The following is a 19322-nucleotide window of genomic DNA, read 5'->3' on the forward strand; positions in this document are numbered from 1 at the left end:
CAGTGTGTCAGTGTCAGGTTATCAGTGGTGGTCTCATTGTTGCCTTCTTTCTTTCAGAACCTGACTAAAGAGCAGGCAGACTACTGTCTGTCACACATGAAGCCCTACCTCGACAGCAAGGGCCGCGAGCTGCCGTCAGCTTTCGACTTTGTCGAATTCACTCGCTCGCTCTTTGTCAACTGATCCTTTCCCCACCAGTGACCAATCGGGAAGCGTTTCCCACACACACTTCAATATGAACACACAGCTGAAACTGCATGATCGTGGCACTAGCAATACTCACCAATACCAAAACTCTGTACTCTATTTATCTCGCTCTGACCTAACTCTTTGTGCTTCTCATGGTAGTGAATGTGATTGTTTTTAGCCATTTTAGCTTGTGCTTTCAGTAAATTTAAGAACCTTGCAACAATGCTGTAACACCACCTTAACATTTGCAGTGTGCTTTAATAAACGCTACTGGTTAAAACTGGAATCTGCTGTTCTGCATTTATTTCTGTTTTCAGACTTGGAACCACAGTTGTTGTCAGTGAGTCAGGCTGGTGCAGTCTCTGTCCTAGCTAATCTGTGTCACTCTGCCACTTGATTGGCTATTTTCTCCAACTGGCTGATCTCTCTGGGGCTCTGCTCCATCAAATCGGCACTCAGCTGCCAAATGTTGACTGTCCCATCGGTTTTTCCAACCGCCAAGAGGTGAGGTTTCTGACAGTTGAAGGCCAAACAAGTTGCAGCTTGGTCCGCATCTCCCTGCTCAATTGTAGCTGCTGCTCTCAGTGACCTGTGGCTCAGGTCGAACATCTGCACCTCACCTAGGAAAGTTACACACATGAAGAATCTGTTTTACACGCCGATGTACTGTTGGCTTTCTCCAAGAGGCTTCATTTCTTCATTGTAACCCCACACACGCAGGTACATTTGAAATCAGTGTACTACCTTTTCCAGTGGCTGCAGCAAAAACCAGTGGCCTGGTTGGCGACCACTGCACCTGAAAAATGTAAGAGTCTGAAACTCTGAGAGAGAGCAGTGGGCTGGCCTGCAGCAGCGAGTGAAGGTGGACCAGACCATCAGTTGATCCACTCACAAACAGATTCCTGTAAAGACCATGAGACAGATGTCACTCATGACAAATGTGAAAAGTAAACCCCCTCCTCTTTAATGAATTTATTGTGTGTGTTCTGCAAGTTTACCTGTGGAAGGGGGAGCAGTGTATGGAATGGACAGGGCCGCTGCGGGGCCTAAATGAGAAGACTGCCGGGGCTCTTAGTGTTGCATTCTGGCCCTCAAAGGCTGTTGCAGCTAGTGTTTGAGAAGAGAAGGAGCATCTGAGCAGCAGGCCTCCCTCAGACCCCACGAGGAAGGTGTCAGAATCCCATGGGGACAGAGCCATTGACGTGATACCTACAGTGCTGTTGCTGCGGGCCTGAGGACAACACAAAAATCTGTCTTTTACACAGAAGCATGGTGAGCAGAGGACTGCAAGAAGAATTGTGTTCTGTGTCTGGAAAAATTTATGTGTATTATGACCTGAACTGCACTTTTGCATTACTCAAACTATGACCGTCTAAGTAAGTGGGCAGTGACAAGTCAGCCAGGGACTAGAGTCTGAACCATGGTTTGAATAACCCTCATCACTCAGACCACTCAGACCAAGTCCATTCCAAAGACTTTGCAACCTGTGACTTTCTCTTTTTTTCTATATATTCCTCCTGTTTGTTATTTATTCCTGCTGTCTTACCATTTATATTTTATTCCTCTTCAGTTGGTGCAGAGCACCCACAATTTCATTGTACATGTACAATGACAATAAGGAGCTATTCAATTCTATAAAGCACTCTACCAAAACCACTCAGTTGGCTCTTTTCAGGGTCACATTTTCACTGATTCTCTTCATTTTTATTGCGCTCTTAGATAGAAGCCATATTATTAATATAAACAACAGGAAGTCAGCCAGTGGGGTCTTTGCTATGCTACTGCCTGAACATTTCCAAACCATGTGAAACATCTCGGTACCTCATGAAGAAAAAACAAAGAAGATCTAAAATGTTTACTCAGTAGTAGGATGGTCTATCCCCTGAATCAACACACTGATCCAGGGGATAGACCATATTCCCTCCTTCCAATGTTATTGCTAACATTCATTTCAATTTTTTTTTATATAGCGTCACTGAGGCGTTCCCTGTCCAGCTGTCTCTCCAGTGTGTCCTGGGTCTGCCCCGGAGCTTCCTCAGGGTGGCACATGCCCAGAACACTCAGCCAGGAGGTGCCCAGGAGGCATCCTTGTTAGATGCTCAAACCACCTCAACTGACTCCTTTCGACGTGGAGTAATTGCTCTACTTTGAGCCTCTCTTGGATGGCTGAGCTCCTCACTCTGTCACCCTTTGAAGAAAGCTAATTTCTGTTGTTTGTATCTGCGAGCTCGTTCTTTCAGTCACTACCCACAGTACATGACCAGAAGTGATGGTGTGGACGTAGATCGCTTCGCCCTTATACTCAGCTCCCTCTTCATCACTGCAGCCGCAACCCCAATCCGTCTGTTGATCTTCCCTTTCCCCTCACTCGTAAGCAAGACCCCGAGACACTTGCGGCAGCAACTCGTCCCTAACCTGGGCACTCCACCCTTTAATGGCTTAGCACCATGGCCACAGAATCAGAGGTGCTGATTCTGATTCCTGCTGCAAACCATTCCACTGCGACCTGATGAAGTCAAAAAAATCAACATCATCTGCAAAAAGCAGACAAGATTCTGAGACCACCAAAGTGGAAGCCTTCCACCACTTGTCAAAAAATCATGAACAGAATCTGTGAGAAATGGTAGCCCTGTTGGAGTCCAACACTCACTAAGAACAAGTCCAACTTATTGCTGTTAATGTGGACCAAGCTCTTGCAACAGTGGTATAAGGATCAAATGGCCCGTTGCTATGAGCCAGACAAAATACTCAGAGGGTCTGCCAATCCAGAAGTACCCCCCCCCCCCGCCCGATCTCCATATCCAGATCATTACAACATCCAGCGCTTTCAGGAACTCAGGATTAACCTCATCCACCCCAAGGGCCCTGCCGCCAAAGACTTGTTTAACTGCCTCAGTGACCTCACCCACAGTGATGGGGTGATGAGTCGTCCCCCTTATCCCACTGGGACACTCACGGGGAAAACCTGGTCTTGTTAAGAGAGACACCATCCATCCCACTTTGGATGGAGCAGCTTTCATTTCTACAAATCTGGCCAAACTGACTGTGTTGAACTTGCCTTGTAGTGGTACCCCTTTGTCTTTGCTTATACATGAAGGTGGTTATCAACTCAAACAGTAAACTCAGGGTGTCCCAATCTAGCTATGAGCAAGTTCACATAAAAGGGGCAGCATACAACCAGTCACAATAAGGATGACTAGTGGCAGTACAATAGCCATACAAAAGAGAAGACTATAATCCCTTATGTTAATTCTCTCAGCTGCATCGGTGAGTTTGAGATCAAGTAGAGAAGGAGTATAAAATGTGGAGATTTCTGTGAATGAGACCAAACAACCTTTTATTAGCTGCTACAAACAGGAAATACTATTTAGTGACAAGGTTCCGTCCAGTCACCGGTACTGGGTGCAATTACAATCACATTACATTTATCAGTAACAGTAGGACATCCATCCATCCATTCGCTTCCGCTTATTCTTTTCAGGGTCGCGGGGGGCGCTGGAGCCTATCCCAGCTGTCATAGGGCGAGAGGCGGGGTACACCCTGGACAGGTCGCCAGTCTGTCGCAGGGCCAACACACAGGGACAGACAACCATTCGCACTCACATTCACACCTAGTGGCAATTTGGATTATCCAATTAACCTATCCCCACAAGCTGCATGTCTTTGGACGGTGGGAGGAAGCCGGAGTACCCGGAGAGAACCCACGCAAACACGGGGAGAACATGCAAACTCCACACAGAAAGACCCCAGCCTGATGGTGGAATTGAACTCAGGACCTTCTTGCTGTGCAGCAGCAGTGCTAACCACCGTGCCACCGTGCTGCCCTAACAGTAGAACATGCTGTACTAAATTGTTGTTTTTGGGTTCATACCTAAAAACTAAGAGAAAGATCATATGTGTATCCTCATTAGGATAGGGATTTGTGTTGGTGTGTAGGGCTGTAGCCTCGGGTTTACATTGTTAACTGGTAATAAGAGTAATGAGCAATGAGTGATAAGTAAATAGGAAGTAATGTGACTAGTTTAACGAATTGCTTTCTCCAGCAGGTAATTAAGTAATTTTAGCTGCATTACTTTTAAGAAAAGTAATGTGTAATACGTGACATTTTTTGAGTAATGCCCCCAACATTGGCAGTCAAAAACAGAAAATGCTGTGCCTACCTTTTCCATTGTGTTGCACCTCCACACCACCATAACATTCAGGAATTTCAAAGTGTTGTTTTTCTGCAGATGAAGAGTTCAGCCTGAAGCTCACCTTGAAACGGCTGCTGCTGTGGGGAACCTGCTGTTGTAGCACGGCATAGGCGGCTTTCTGGACAAAACTGCCTTGCTCAAAACCAACCGTCCACAGCAGCACTCTTCCTCCCGAGCAGGCACTGAGCACCCCGAACTCTCCCTTCTTCTGCAGAGGCACCCAGGAAACCTGCACACATAAATCCTCCCTTCACACTCATGCAAGACCACTAAGCAGGGTCATGCCTGGTTAATATTTGCATGGGAGACTGCCTGTCCATTTACCATTTACTTTACTCTGGAATAATGCTATTTCAGGTTATCCTGGAGTGCTGTGATCAAGTTCAAGTGTGTAAGATCAAGCAACATGCAGCAGGATGAAGAGAGTTTAGCAGAAATGCCAAAAGCATTGTTTCCTCTTACCTGGTAAACAGGGTCTCTGTGGCTGTCTGCAGACAACCCAGTTTGAGCCACTACAGAGTCTTGAGTCCGACTGGTGTCCCAAATCACCACTTCTCCACTGTACAGACCCCCTGCAGCGACAGCATTACACACAATAAATAATTCAGTATTAAAGCTATTAAAATAGCTACTTAGAAGAAGCTTTGTGAAGTCTGGGAAAGGCAGCACCGATCATGCTGTCAGTGATTTCTCAGCCAGATTAGGAGCAACAGTCAAGAGACAAGTAGCAGCTGATGAAGATGGTCAGACAGACCAAGATAGGGATGAGGCTTTATGATAGCTTTATTAACTTTGAAGGATTTAAAACAGCTAGATTTATTTTGGCCAATACAGCTGAGCCTAGTATAAGACAAAGGAGCACCAATGACAGCAGACAATGCTCAGATATTACCAATACTCTGAACCAAAGATTATTCTCAAATATGGTCACAATGTCCCCTTCGAGTCGTGAATTTCTGAATATTAAAGAAGATCAAGTTCACCTCACATTTCAAGCTGGCAGTAGTTAAACTATTACTTAAAAAGCCATCACTTAATACTATGTTTAATACTTTGGAAAAGAGTTATTAGGGCATATTTATTTCTGTGAAGGTGGCATCACTGTACCTGCGATGAGGGAAGGCTGGTTGGGATGACAGCACAAAGCTGTGACTGCAGTAGGAACATCTATGACCAGGTCCGCCTGACTGTGATGCAGGCCTCGACGGTCCAGGTTCCAGGTGCAAACACATGACTTCTCATTGCTCCAGTCTCCATTGTCAATCCTGCCCACCACAAACACAGATCTGAGCCACAATGATAACAGCAGAGCTTTTCCAGCAGTTTACACTTTTTATGACCTGGAGAAAAACATCAGGAAATAATAAGTGGACTGTTAGTATCGTATACATTAACATCAGACACACATACCGACCATAGGCACAGGCAATGACTGAGCCAGTACAACTCCACGAAACACTAGTGACATGCAGGCCTTTCTCTTTAGCGCCGGGATGTTGAAGGGAATGGATGAGTAAGACCTGAAAGATGGAACACCGTCATACAGAGATGTGAACAGGTTTTAGGCAAATCAAAACAGCGATCTGCTGTGCTGATGCCTTGTGAATAACGGGACAGCTGAAAGTAACTTTTTAGTGCAATGTTTCACTTTCACTTCATGATAAAGACCATCAGGTAGTAATATGACCATTCTAGATTCCTTCTGCAGCAGATGACAAACCCTCTCTGACATACAAACGAGTGTTCTGCTTACCCGCTGACTGTGGTCTTCCCAGCTTGCCTGAAACCCGTCAAAGGCATGGCTCCTGACATTTTTCACTAACTCTCTGACGACCATGTCTTCAACCTGCTGTAGGAAGTCCTTCAAGCCAGGCGGCTCTGGTTCATCTTGGTTTTGCTGGATGAGCTGCTCTGTGGCCTGCTCCTGTAGCTCTGTCTGAGTAGAGCTAATGGTAGTGGAAATGACCTGGACCTCTGACTCAGCACTGCGAAACATCTGAGTCTGACATCCTTTCTGAAACCCCAGCAAAAATAATGGTCTTTTTACTAAGGAAGCAAGAAAGGTGAGATGCCTTATGTGATTCACAGTTCAACATAATCCTTATGTATCTTATAAACCCTGGTTTAGCCCATCGCTTCATCCACAGTATGCATAAAAGAGAGACAAAGCCACAGTGGAATCACTCATTGGTTTCGAATGTATTTTGAAGGCTCAATGTTAGCATTTTGGCCACTGTCAACCAATGTTTGTGTGCTAAGTCCATGGTGTGTCCGCTCCAGAACTGCATAAGCAGATGGATGGAGAATTGGGTTTTCCAAAAGGTATGAACAGCACAGATACAGTTAAAAGAGCCTAGCAGACACGTATCAGCTATTGCTGCCCAGGGAAATACCTGTTATTTAAAAAAGCCACACTCAGAAATTTAAGACTTTCCTGTTTAATTACAGGATGAGCTTAAAGGCATTAAAATAATTTTAAAAAAGAATGATGTTTTGATTAGCTGTCCCTTGCAAACAGAAGGTCTGAACCCCAGGTAGGTGGGGCTTTATCATTACTCAAGGCCACAGCTGTGTGCCTGATCTTACTGAAACAGTGATATCTTCTGCCACTGATATACAGAGAGCAAACACTGTGTCTCAATGCGTCTATAAGTGATCCGCCCTCATCATTTGAAATCGTGGTCATGTTTAATAGATGTAACCTGCCATAGATAATGCAACATTATCTATGGCAGGTTACAAGAACAAGAAGAAGTGTTTTCTATCAACGTTAAGTCGGTGCAGTCTGCATGAAATGTCCCTGTTTGCTTGATGCTGCATATTTCATGATGTCATCTTGCAATGCATTCTCCTCTGAATGCAAATGTGTCCACCCAGGAACACCTGAACACGCATGTGTTGCATCAGCTAAAGTTAGCTTCGGATCCAACCAATATTCTGCAACTGTAGACAGCAAGCACGTCGCTGTCCAGGCTAACAGAGTTCTGTGGGGGGCAGACTCGGTGCTGCCCAAACTTACCGACTCCTGCGCCGCCTCGTGAGACTTCCTCCACAGTGACTGGACACTCACCGTGTCCAGGGCTTCGTCTGCGAACATGCTAATAAAAAGGCATTATCAAATATTTTAACATTGATCAGATAAACTCTAAGCACTCCGAGGGCCGTTTGACGCCTTTGGAGCCATTTTACATAAAGCTGGCGTTACCGTGGTTACTGAGATTATCACGCGAGGCAAGAAATAAATCCCACATTCACTTCCGTGTTTGTAGGCGTGAACCAGCGGACATCTTCAGCGTTAAACCCGTGTTCACTAATTGCGGCGGTTGATAATTACATTTCTTTTAAAATACATACAAACAATGGTGTATAGTCTAAAAGATTACCCGTCTGTATGTTGTTAAAAAACTAAGACACCGCCCTTTAATAAAAACTAGGAGTTTATCAGCCTGTCACCGAACTCCGAATGATCTCAAAAGGTCGACTTCGTTCATTTGGACATGGCGTTTGCAGTGGGAGAAACGTTTCGTCATCTAAGCGATTTCTTCAGTCTCAGCTGACTCCAGGTTCCCCCTCCTTATTATAAGCAGTACATTTGCACAGTGACTGAAACTAGCACCACTGAATGAACAATGGGCTGTGAGTTCAGTGGACGAATTTTGGGCGCAGTGTGTTTTGAGCTTTAAAAGCTCGGATGAGTGACGAAACGTTTGTCCCGCTGAAAACGCTACGTCCAGATAAACAGAATCAACCTTTGGGGATTTACTTATTGCGTTTTATGATTTGCAAACCTCTGTGATGGGTCTATGCAAGACAAAACCTTTCCATGTATGAATTTGGCCAAGTATTCTGTCAAGATGATCTCCTTGTATGTGCTTGAATCATTTTCAGAGCAGTGGCTGTTAAGCGGTCATCTGTAGTTGTATCTCTTGATGCAAATATAGCCAGTGGTGAGTGAAGATTGTGTTTTTATGCTTGCAGCCCTTTTGTAGTATTTTCCCAAAAGTCTTGAGGATCATCAAGATGTTTTCTGGCAAAACTCGGAAGACCCTTTATGTTCCTTTTGCTCAGCAGTGGTTTTCGTCTTGGAACTCAGCATGCAGGCCATTTTTGCCCATTTCTGTCTTACGGTGAAGTCTAACTCTCATTCAGCCTAATGCAAAAGTTAATAAACTTCTGTTTATTAAAACAGACCGAAGGATGACAACATAGAATCATAATTTATGATTTACATCATTTCCATTAGTCAAACCATAAAGTAATCTCTTTTGTCCTGTGGCTGAGAGGTTTTATCATTCTGGAAGAGATAACTCCCATCAGAATAGAAGTTATTTATTCAGCTAAGAGGATGAACTGAAGGAGCACACAGCATATGATAAATGAGGATTATTCTGAACTGTGAAACATGCAAAGCTACTCTAATAGCTTTCAAGAATAGTTCAGGAATAAATCCAGAGTTGGGAATGATTACAATAGGTCCACATTTACTGGTTCTTTATCACGCCTCTATATAAATAGCAACACTATGTACTTGCCGTTAGAAATAACTTTTCTAGTCTTACTGACCATTCATGTTCCTTTAGGGAGGAAATACCTAGGGGAAACACACTAGAACAGGGAGGGCATATAAACTGTAGTTAGAAATTCCTTCACCTTATGCTGAGATGACTGCTTACTGCCATCCACTATATGTGATCCAAACAACTAAGAAGTAAACCTGACTTTGCCATGCGATGACTCTGCTGGGTCCACTAAATACACTTCTTTGATTGCAGACAAATGGTAGTTTGTTTAAGTGACCAAAATGTAATTTAAATAAACACGTGCAAAACTGTTTTCAAACCTGAGGCAGCCCAAATAATTTATTTTAACATCCACTAGCAGCAAAGTCATAAACAGTGAGGGTAAAGGTCACACTGAAGAGCTAGTAGCTTCCAATAATTTACTTTGCTTTTCTTAAAAGTAGCTAATCACTAGAGTCAGCCAGAACCTGCTCCCAGTTGTAATTATAAAAGTGACATTCTAACTTTTCTGGACAAATATTTCTGGAAGTCAATTCACTTTTGCCAAATACAGATAATTTTTCCCAGTATGATTTATCCTTAAACAGTGCTTACACCATTAAAGAATCACACACCAAACAGATTTTGTCAGCTGTTTGACCAGAGGCCTGTGCTATGTAACAGGGTCAGGGATCAAGTCAAAGGCTTTACAGGGGTACACCAACACAGTAACATATGCTGTAGACCTAACCTGCTACAGATGTTCAAGATGAACATGAAATCAATTCTAGCATTACTATTCCTGGAAAAGAAGATCACTCAGATAGTGGTAGGGTGTAAAGTCGTTGGACAGGCCTAATAGCACTAATCCTGTGAGCACATGAGAAAATGGGATGTTGTGAGATTGGTTATGTTAGCTGAACTGGCTAAATGTGATCAAACTACTCCAAACATCATGTATACATTTATTTATTATAACAAAGTAACTAGTACACTTAATTTAATGGGAACAGGTCTCTAGCAGTACAGGAGAAAAGCTGCAGACTCCAGAGGACTCAAGAGAACAGCGTAGTCTCCCATCTGAATGTGTTACACTAACCTAGAACTGAGTTTTAGTGTAATCTCATATATATATGAGAAAATGTACATTACAACTCTTTGTTGTGGGTGCCTGGAAAACAAGACAATGAAACTTTATTTAACAGAAGTCCAGAGTTGGTGTCAAAGTCCCCCTGCCCAACCATACCCTCCCCCATTAAACTGTGTACAATTAACTGGCCTACCAAGATACATGGATATCCCAAAACATTTACAACAGTTCAAAGGAACAAGCTGGTGCTTTTAATCAGTTCATTAATACAATAAGTCACAAAGGAAAATGCAGCTTCTAATAAGCCTCATTACCCCCACCACTGAATATATAATAATAAACACATACACATATGTATACACACACACACATATATGTATATATATATACATACGTGTGTATTGATATATGTGTGTATGTTATATGTACGTGTGTGCACGCATATTATATATATAATATGCGTGCACGCATATTATATATATAATATGCGTGCACGCATATTATATATATAATATGCGTGCACACGTATGCGCTAAGGATGCTATGATTAAGTTATCACTGCACCATAGCTTATTTTTATTGAACTCACAACTTCAACAGAAACTGTTTTTATTGTACATACAAATTGTTATTGTATGGAGTTTAAATCTACATAGAATGACGTGCAGAATGCTACAAATTTTTTTTTTAATTCTTTAGCATGTCTTTGGGAGATGTAGAGAAATAATGACAGGTGAAAAATCCAGAGAGCCACTGACACCTGCACCTCCACCCCTCTGCAGACCCGCTGTGTATGGAGCTGGTCCTCAGACAATATCTGCAGGCTGTGGCTGCAGAGGAAGAGGACGGACAGGGTGACAACACACAGACCCCCCCCCCACCCCACCCCACCCCAAAAAACAAAAAAAAAAAAAAGAAATTTGCTCCCATTGAGTTGAAGAGAGACCACGGAGCGAGGATGGAGAAAAGGTGTTGACTGAAACCTTTAATCATCTTCGCCGTCATCCTGGAAGACGAAGAAGAACAAAAGTATTACAACACAATCATTCAAAGATGTCACCACAGCAGTTTTATTAGCACTCACGTGTGCTAATTACAAGCAGCTTCCAACTACAGCAGCAGCTTTTACATCAACTTGCTACAGGTCTGATAATTTAATTAACTCCGCAAACACGGAAGACAAGGAATGTCACATAAACCACCCGATCCTATACTACGACAACAAATACAATACTACAGTAATGCCACCAGAATACTGGAATAATACAATAACAACAATACAATAATATGGTAGCAACACTAGAACAGTACCAGGTAAAGCCACAATAATATCACTGTAATCCTGTAATAAGATCAATATAATAGTACCAATATAATTACTAGTTTAAAATAGCCTGAAATACACAATGTCTCTATATCATAAGACTTACTGGTCTACAATAACTACACTACGATGTGACAACTCATGTTATACTAACTAATACTATTAATAATGCATGTGTCAGTTGTTGCCATGTTTATACTGCAATAATACCACCATAACAGTACAATATCACTGTAATACTAAATTTCTACCAATGTAATAATATAATACTAATGTAACTCTGTAATACTGCATTACCAACACTGTAAATGTGCAGTTATATCACTCAGCCGATTGGGATATAAGAACTATAATACTACAGCCATGACACCGCAATTATAGCATTAAGTTAGTATTTTAACAGTAATATCATGCTAAAACACTAAAGCTCCGAGAAAGCAATGATACCACAGCAATGCTACAATAGCACTGTAACGATGCAACTTTGTTAACTATAAAATTACTGACTGTGCTGGTTTTGTTTAGTTTTATTTTTGTAATTTTAGATACACTTTACAGATGAATGAGCCACCAAAGGCCATTTATTCAGAAATACTGATAATACCATGAAACTGCCAGATTATTAAATGACACCACTACATCAATTTTCAGCAATACAAAAAAACTGAAATTACAATCTGATGAATGGCCCAGCGCTGCCTTTAGAATTACTAACATGCTAACTCAATTTATTGAGCAGAGTTGTTCCAAACAGTCAGGCTAAAATTACAATAAATCATAGATACTACTAACAAAATGCTCAGTTTTATCTGTTTTAAATGACCTCTGAGAATCAGTGTGTCATCAGATTGGGGTTTGTTTGTGTATTTATTAATATGTCTCTCTTCTTTGTTTAGCGACTGAACAACAGCAGCACGTTTGATAAGTTTGACCTTGATAAGCTGTTGTTAGAATTTATTTACTTTCTACACCAGGATCCTTTTCTATGTAGCTGACGGCCTGTATCTGTGCAGGGGCGGATCTAGCAAAGGGGGGGGGGGGCACAAAGACATACTTTGCAACTTCATAAAAACAGTCCTAAGGACCCACTGAACCCCTTTCCTCACCTCTCCATCTTCCCCATCACCGTCCTCATCTTCATCTTCACCCTCTTCTTCCTCCCCTTCATCAATATCTTCCAGTCCCTCTTCTTCTTCATCATCATCATCGCCATCGCCTTCCTCATCCTCCATGTCTGGGACCTTGGGAACATAAGAGAAAGGTTGAACAGATTGTTACTTTAGCCAAAGATTCACTTTGGTTACTACTTCTGTTTACTAAATATTTCTGGATACAATTCCAAAACTAAAGCATCTATCAGTTCCCTTAACTTGCCACCAACAACCACACTCAGACAAAAAAGCATCTCCTGTTTTTACTGGCTCACTCACTCAGCCAGAGTTAAACGGGTCAAAATGAGATCTGGATCTGTCAGCGAAAGCAGCTGTGTTACTTGGGTCTAGACTCAGTGAGAAACAAAACAAAACAAAAAAAACCCTCCAGTCTCCTGGAACTAAATCTGAATTACATCGGCATTGTGAAAAGGAGCTTATTCCACTCTTTGAAATTGATGATGACTTTGTTCATTGTGCTGAAGGCGAAACTACGAGTACGATGCAGATGAGTGGAGGCTGTTCATTGATGGTCCAAAACTCAAAAACTGTCCTACTACACCACTCAGACTGGAAGCCAAGACTTTGTCGAGTGTTGTCAAGTTCTTTCCACAAAGTCGAGTTTTTAAACCGTTATAACATCTCCCTCTGGTGTCAGTATGTCTGAGCTTCTGTGCATGATTCTCATTAAAATGGCGGTAAAAAACGATATGGTCATAAACTTGCATCTTCAACCCAGCTGCGACAGCTGAGATGCAATGCGCCAAGTTAGAAAACTCGAGAGGTATACAATTGGCCGAGGCGACACAGGATGTGACGTGAAAATCGTCACCAGACACCGACACAAGGGACACGGCGAGCATAAAAATAGCGTGTGTAGAAGAAACCAATCTTACCAGGTAGTACTGCAGTGGGTTTGGCCAAATGTCATCCTTGATCACTTCTCCCAGTTCATCAGCCCCTGCATCCGAGTGGTCAGTAAACCAGGTGAAGAAGCTCTCTGGCTCCTCATGCTGCCTTTTCTTCCCAGCTTTGTTTGGCGTCTGACCCGTACGTTTTGTCAGGTCCTGATGAGCCAAAAGATGACATTTTTTTGACGAATATAATCAAAGGGCAACTTGGGGAAAATCATTGTAACCGTATTGTACAGTAGTACATATAAACAGAACTGAATTTATAAAGGAAAAAAAATCCAAAGCACATAAAAGTCTAACGGGGAAAAAAAGAGAAAAACAAAAACCAACCTTTCCAGCTTTCCATTTGATTTCAGATGATTTGGAAACCGGGTCGCCGCTCTCGTTTACATTAAACTCTTTGGAGAGGGCTTTGTTCTCGAAGTACGGATTCTCGTCAAAATACTTCAGGAAAGAAAACATTCCAATCAGAATATGGCATGCCAGTTACAATCTATGAATATTACATGAACCTGACAACTCACAAAATCTATTCTATATCCAGACTTTATGTCCTCAAACTCCGTGACCTCCACCCTTGACAAGTAATGAAGTGCTTCCTCGTCCTCCTCTCCCAGAAGAGCTGAAACTAGAGATCAGGTTATGCTGTTAGATCCCATTTCTTTATGTGAACATTTAAAATCACTTAATAATAATTTACCATAACTGATTAACTTTTAGTTCCCGATGGTGACTCTTACGCTCTTGACAGTTCAGAGTCACCATAAACACAGCAGCAACAATCATTTTCATTTAATTACCTTGTGGATGGTTGACGAACGTTGTGACCCAGAAGTTGGGGATTTTGGCTATGATTTCTGATCGCTTCTGAAAGAATGGCTGGCGTAATTTATTGTACTTCTGCTCTACTTTTAAAATTTCTTCACTAGCCTGTTCATTCAGTCTGATGGAGAGAGAAAGACAAAAATGTGATCAATAAAACAGTTTTCTGCAAATTTTCCCCCCCAGTACTGATACAGAAGATTCAAACTCACCTGTCAATTTCATTCTGTACTTCATCAATGTGCTCAATTGCTTCCTGCTGCTCTTTTTCTGAAAGAACAAAGAAATGTTTGTTTTTTTTTTAAATTAAGGATTTTGGAGTTTTAAAAAAGTTCAAAATAACACCATTCAGCCTATTCGTTAAAGAGTATTTGTGAAATTAACATGACATGCAGACAAAAATAACTAATAGACATGTTACACCATAAATGAGAATTATATATTGATATTTTCACTGGACTGTGCACACCGCAGCATTTGATTTCATTTTGGTTTCATAAACTTAGAAATAGCAAAATTGTACAAGGTTAGTCTCGAATCCTTTTGGCCTAAAGAATTTAGGTAACATTCAGAAAAACTGCCATGAATAAAAATAAGAATATCTCAATATATGTCATGACAGAAAATAATATTGATATGCTTTTATTCATCTTCATCAACCCGGGACGTACAACTATGACTTTTTTCTTTTTAAATAATAACTTGGCTGACAGCCAGCACACTTTTTCTTAGAAGCAAAGAGACCGTCATTATAAAAAAATATTTTAGAACACTTCAAATTATTTTTGAACTTCAGGAAACAGCACGTACAATGGGTAAGTACAATGGGTAGAGCCTGGTAGTCTGCCGTGTTAAATCAACTATATGCTGATAAAATGCCATTTACTTTTAGACAAATATAGTTAGACAAGTAGATGTTTTTTGTTGTTTGCTTTTGCTTCCCTCGTACAAACCGGATGATACACAGAAACAAAAGAAACAGACTTGTGAAGTTTCAACTTTGGCCAAACTGCAACTTTGATCGGTTCAGAACTTCAATTCATAGAGACATGAACCAGCTTAACACCTCATATCAGTATATAAATAAAATGCATTGTATATAATTATTTCGAAAAAGTGAATCAAGAAACCAGGCTTTATACAGCCTGAACATGATCAGCGTATTTAAACATTTTAAAAGTGCTATGTTGACTGGATGTTGAAGAGACTGATGATGGTCCATGGCAGACAGACCCTGTGCCTCCTGCAGTTTAGGCGCTTCCTGTTACTGCTAAAGGCGGCCTGGTTTGAATGCGAGGCTTAGCGACGTCTCCGCTGTCTGCTCCCCTCTGATAACAACACACCACCCGGTCCACCAAGGATCCCTCCGCGTGTTCCACACATATACTGTCCAAATCCCCCATTTCCAATCCTGTTTAAATGACCAAGTACAGAAGCGCCGGTTTACCATATACACAGACACGATCTCAATAGACGGGCTCCCGTGAACGTTACCCCGCAGCAGCTAACCTTTCCGTTATCGCTGCTCGGCCTCTCTGGGAAAGACTTCTGCACTTGCTAACAATGAGGCCATTTAAGAAGCTACAGCAACAAACGCGTGTACGGAAATGTGCAGGGGCGTGCAGTTCCATCACTACTTCTCCAAGGGCAAACTTCTCAAACCGAGAACAATAACCACACATCCCGCTAAACGCAAAGTAGACACTGGCCTCCAACACGCTCATCAACTAACGCTGGCAGCTAATTTAGGCTAACAGCTAGCACCCGCTCACGCTGCCTAGCATGCTACGTTACTGAAAAGCGCTCCACAGCAACATCCTACCCTGACGTGTATCTGCAGGAAAATATTAATTTAGCTTTTCATCCGCAATCACGCGGACCAAACCACACACCACACTGAGCTTAGAATAACAAAATCACGATAAACAAATGAAAATGGCGTTGTACAGGATAAGCGCCATTCCTTAACGTTACCAGAGGTCTCGTCCGCTCCGTCGTGATTTGAATTCTCCTTCCTACTGACTTTTGCCGATGAGGCCGACATGGTTATCGTTTGTTGTGACTCTTTCGACCAGACGTATATCCAAGGCGGTTCAAAACTCTTCTCCACAGGACAAAAGTTACTTCCACCTTGGACAGAGTGCGTGTCTCGCAGTACACGATAAGGAGGAGGACTGAGCGCAGCTTTGCACGCTCGTTTCTCTCTGCGACTTACCGTAGCTAAACATATCTGTGGTGCTCTACTGCCTCCGACTGGTTGGAGTCCGACACTACAACTTAAAGCGACAGCTTGTACAAAGAAGTTAAGCCTCCACTACCCAGTAAACCACCTTTTCTTTTAGTACGAAATTTCACGGCTACTTCATAACACACACACACACACACACACACACACACACACACACACACACACACACATATATATATATGTATATATATATATATATATATATATATATATATATATATATATATATATATATATATATATATATATATATATATATAACATAAATAAACATAAGGTGATGGGGGTGTCAGTCAGGATGAAACATAAATAAACAACAACAACAACAAACCACACACCGAGATCAATTCTACAAATTCTCTCTAGGCTCCTTTTGTCCATGTGTTTCTTTTATCTGTTTATTTATCTGTTTATTTATTCATTTATATTTTTGTTATTACATTATGTGTAGTATAGTATGACAGACAGGAACAAAAAAGGGAAGGGTCAACAGCCACACCAGAATCAGAATCAGAATCAGAAAGGGTTTTATTGCCAAATGTTGAGCGGGTTTCCAACATTAGGAAATTGCTGCGGTGCTTCAGTGCAAACATACTGTTATAAATTAAGCTTAAATAGACATGAAAATAAAAATGAGAATAAGAATTAAAAGTGCTAAGTAGATAGATAGATATATACATGATATATACATGAGTGCAGGTGGTGATCAGTGCCAAACATGGAATGATGCAGTGAACACAGCGTAGGGTCATGTGTTAGTGGTGGGAACAGTCATACGGTTATTGTTCATGTGTCCAACAGCAGAGGGGAAGAAACTGTTCTTATGGCGAGAGGTTCTGGTGCGAATGGACCGGAGCCTCCTGCCTGAGGGGAGCAGGTCAAACAGACTGTGTCCAGGGTGAGAAGGGTCAGCTGTGATCCGAGCTGCACGCCCCAGTGTCCTGGAGGTGTACAGGTCCTGCAGAGATGGGAGTCTGCAGCCAATCACCTTCTCAGCAGAGCGTACAACACGCTGCAGTCTCTGTTTGTCCCTGATAGTGGCTCCAGCGTACCACACGGTGATGGAGGAGGTGAGGATGGACTCGATGATTGCGGTGTAGAATTGCATCATCGTCCGTGTTGGCAGGTTGAATTTCTTCAGCTGCCTCAGGAAGTACATCCTCTGCTGGGCTTTCTTAATGACGGAGGTGATGGTGGGGTCCCACTTCAGGTCCTGGGAGATGGTGGTACCCAGGAAGCGGAATGAGTCCACAGAGGTGATGGGGGTGTCAGTCAGGATGATGGGGGGGAGTGGAGCTGTGTGCTTCCTGAAGTCCACAATAATCTCCACTGTCTTCTGGGCATTCAGCACCAGGTTGTTGTGGCTGCACCAGGACACCAAACGTTCAACCTCCCTCCTGTAGGCAGACTCATCCCCGTCCGAGATGAGTCCAATAACGGTGGTGTCATCTGCAAACTTGATTAGCTTGACAGACTGGTGGGTGGAGGTGCAGCAGTTGGTGTACAGGGAGAAGAGCAGAGGAGAAAGAACACAGCCCTGAGGGGAGCCGGTGCTGATGGTCCGGGAGTCCGAGACATTCTTTCCCAGCCTCACATGCTGCTTCCTGTCCGTCAGGAAGTCAGTGATTCACCGGCAGATGGGATCAGGCACATTCATCTGGGAAAGCTTGCCTCGGAGATGGTCTGGAAGGATGGTGTTGAAGGCAGAGCTGAAGTCCACAAACAGGATCCTGGCGTAGGTTCCTGGGGAGTCCAGATGCTGCAGGATGAAGTGTAGAGCCATGTTGATGGCGTCATCTACAGACCTGTTGGCTCTGTATGCAAACTGCAGGGGGTCCAGGAGGGGGGCCGTGAGGGTCTTAAGATAGGAGAGAACCAGGCGCTCAAAAGACTTCATGACCACAGATGTCAGAGCCACGGGTCTGTAGTCATTTAGTCCAGTGATCCTAGGTTTCTTGGGCACAGGGATTATGGTAGAGGACTTGAAGCAGGCAGGCACATGACATGCCTGCAGTGAGGAGTTGAAAATGCCAGAAAACACTGGGGCCAGCTCGTTTGCACAGTGTCTGAGGGTGGCAGGAGACACACCGTCTGGAGCTTTCCGAGCATTCAGACTCTTAAACTGCTTCCTCACACCTTCTTCATGAATATGAAGAGTTGTGGTGGGAGGAGGTGGTGTGAAATCCTCTTTTGTGTGGGGTGAGGAGGGGGGTGTTGTAGGTGAAGTGTTTGAAGGTGGTGATGGCTCTGTGGAGGGGGGAGAGGTGGGGGAATGAGTGTCCAAAGTGTCTCTATTGTTGGGGCCGTTGGAGGTGTGAAGGCTGCCTGATGGCTCGTCAAAACGGCAGTAAAAGTCGTTGAGGGTGTTGGCCAAGAGCAAGTCATCAGTGCGCCCTGGAACCAACAAGAGGGTAGCAGCATCCAGCGGGGAGCAGTAGAGAGGGGAAACCCCTCCCTCCATGACCATATACCACAGGGGCCAAGGCTCAGCAAGCCTTCAGACCCAGGCCCAGCCATTCTCACACACACACACACACACACACACACACACACACACACACACACACACACACACGCTGATTATGCATGATAGTTTATTTTTCCATAAAAATAAAATAAAAAATAACAATAAACTTCAAATAGTTTATTTTAGGCAGAATCATCATTTTAATGGCGGCAACTCTTCCCAAGAGTGATACAGGTAAAATTCTTCAACGTGTGAGATTATCATCTCCTGTTTTTAGCATAGGAATATGATTTAACCATAGGTCTGAGAGCATGATGGAAAAATTGATACATCCATATCAAATTTTACCTGTCTGTAGTGGAGTGGTAGTTATGTTTGGAACTCTTTTGATATCTACATTTTGTTGGATTGCTGGTGCTAGTGGC

At 42.8% G+C, this 19322-nt stretch overlaps 3 protein-coding genes across 5 annotated transcripts in view; 1 reads left to right on the plus strand and 2 right to left on the minus strand.

Annotated features, from left to right (window-relative positions):
• The window catches only part of sptan1 (spectrin alpha, non-erythrocytic 1), a 37049-nt gene extending 36574 nt beyond the window's left edge, over positions 1 to 475 (plus strand). For all 3 annotated transcript variants that reach the window (XM_085464624.1, XM_085464625.1, XM_085464626.1), the window contains one exon: positions 58 to 475. In XM_085464624.1, coding sequence (XP_085320750.1) covers positions 58 to 183 — 126 coding nt within the window. In that variant the 3' untranslated portion in view covers positions 184 to 475. The remainder of the gene's footprint in view (positions 1 to 57) is intronic.
• Positions 464 to 7615, minus strand: dync2i2 (dynein 2 intermediate chain 2). Its single transcript, XM_085464627.1, has 9 exons — positions 7402 to 7615; positions 6136 to 6396; positions 5793 to 5902; positions 5490 to 5647; positions 4845 to 4954; positions 4444 to 4611; positions 1188 to 1420; positions 934 to 1091; positions 464 to 809 (listed from the first exon to the last, which is right to left on the minus strand). Exons 1-9 carry the CDS (start codon positions 7477 to 7479, stop codon positions 571 to 573), a joined length of 1515 nt encoding a protein of 504 aa, XP_085320753.1. The 5' UTR covers positions 7480 to 7615; the 3' UTR covers positions 464 to 570.
• Positions 7616 to 10856: 3241 nt separating this feature from the next.
• setb (SET nuclear proto-oncogene b) lies at positions 10857 to 16403 on the minus strand. Its single transcript, XM_085464628.1, has 8 exons — positions 16157 to 16403; positions 14395 to 14452; positions 14161 to 14303; positions 13885 to 13988; positions 13691 to 13804; positions 13343 to 13513; positions 12402 to 12536; positions 10857 to 10977 (listed from the first exon to the last, which is right to left on the minus strand). Exons 1-8 carry the CDS (start codon positions 16224 to 16226, stop codon positions 10957 to 10959), a joined length of 816 nt encoding a protein of 271 aa, XP_085320754.1. The 5' UTR covers positions 16227 to 16403; the 3' UTR covers positions 10857 to 10956.
• Between the last annotated feature and the right edge of the window lie 2919 nt (positions 16404 to 19322).

The sequence above is a fragment of the Copadichromis virginalis genome, linkage group LG7 (assembly GCF_057382275.1).
Source record: "Copadichromis virginalis isolate Kocher_CV1m ecotype Utaka linkage group LG7, C_Virginalis_male_GT1.1, whole genome shotgun sequence".
NCBI lineage: Eukaryota > Metazoa > Chordata > Actinopteri > Cichliformes > Cichlidae > Copadichromis > Copadichromis virginalis.

What these genes read in the sequence shown, in the direction of transcription:
- dync2i2 (XM_085464627.1), bottom strand. Translation starts at nt 7,479, where the DNA reads ATGTTCGCAGACGAAGCCCTGGACACGGTGAGTGTCCAGTCACTGTGG. An exon ending in GGGAAGACCACAGTCAGCGG is followed by an intron (nt 5,903 to 6,135) that starts GTAAGCAGAACA and finishes TCCATCTTTCAG; the next exon opens with GTCTTACTCATCCATTCCCT. An exon ending in ACAGCAGCAGCCGTTTCAAG is followed by an intron (nt 1,421 to 4,443) that starts GTGAGCTTCAGG and finishes TGTTGTCCTCAG; the next exon opens with GCCCGCAGCAACAGCACTGT.
- setb (XM_085464628.1), bottom strand. Translation starts at nt 16,226, where the DNA reads ATGTCGGCCTCATCGGCAAAAGTCAGTAGGAAGGAGAATTCAAATCAC. An exon ending in CGGAGCGGACGAGACCTCTG is followed by an intron (nt 14,453 to 16,156) that starts GTAACGTTAAGG and finishes TTGTTCTTTCAG; the next exon opens with AAAAAGAGCAGCAGGAAGCA. An exon ending in GTACAGAATGAAATTGACAG is followed by an intron (nt 14,304 to 14,394) that starts GTGAGTTTGAAT and finishes TCTCTCCATCAG; the next exon opens with ACTGAATGAACAGGCTAGTG.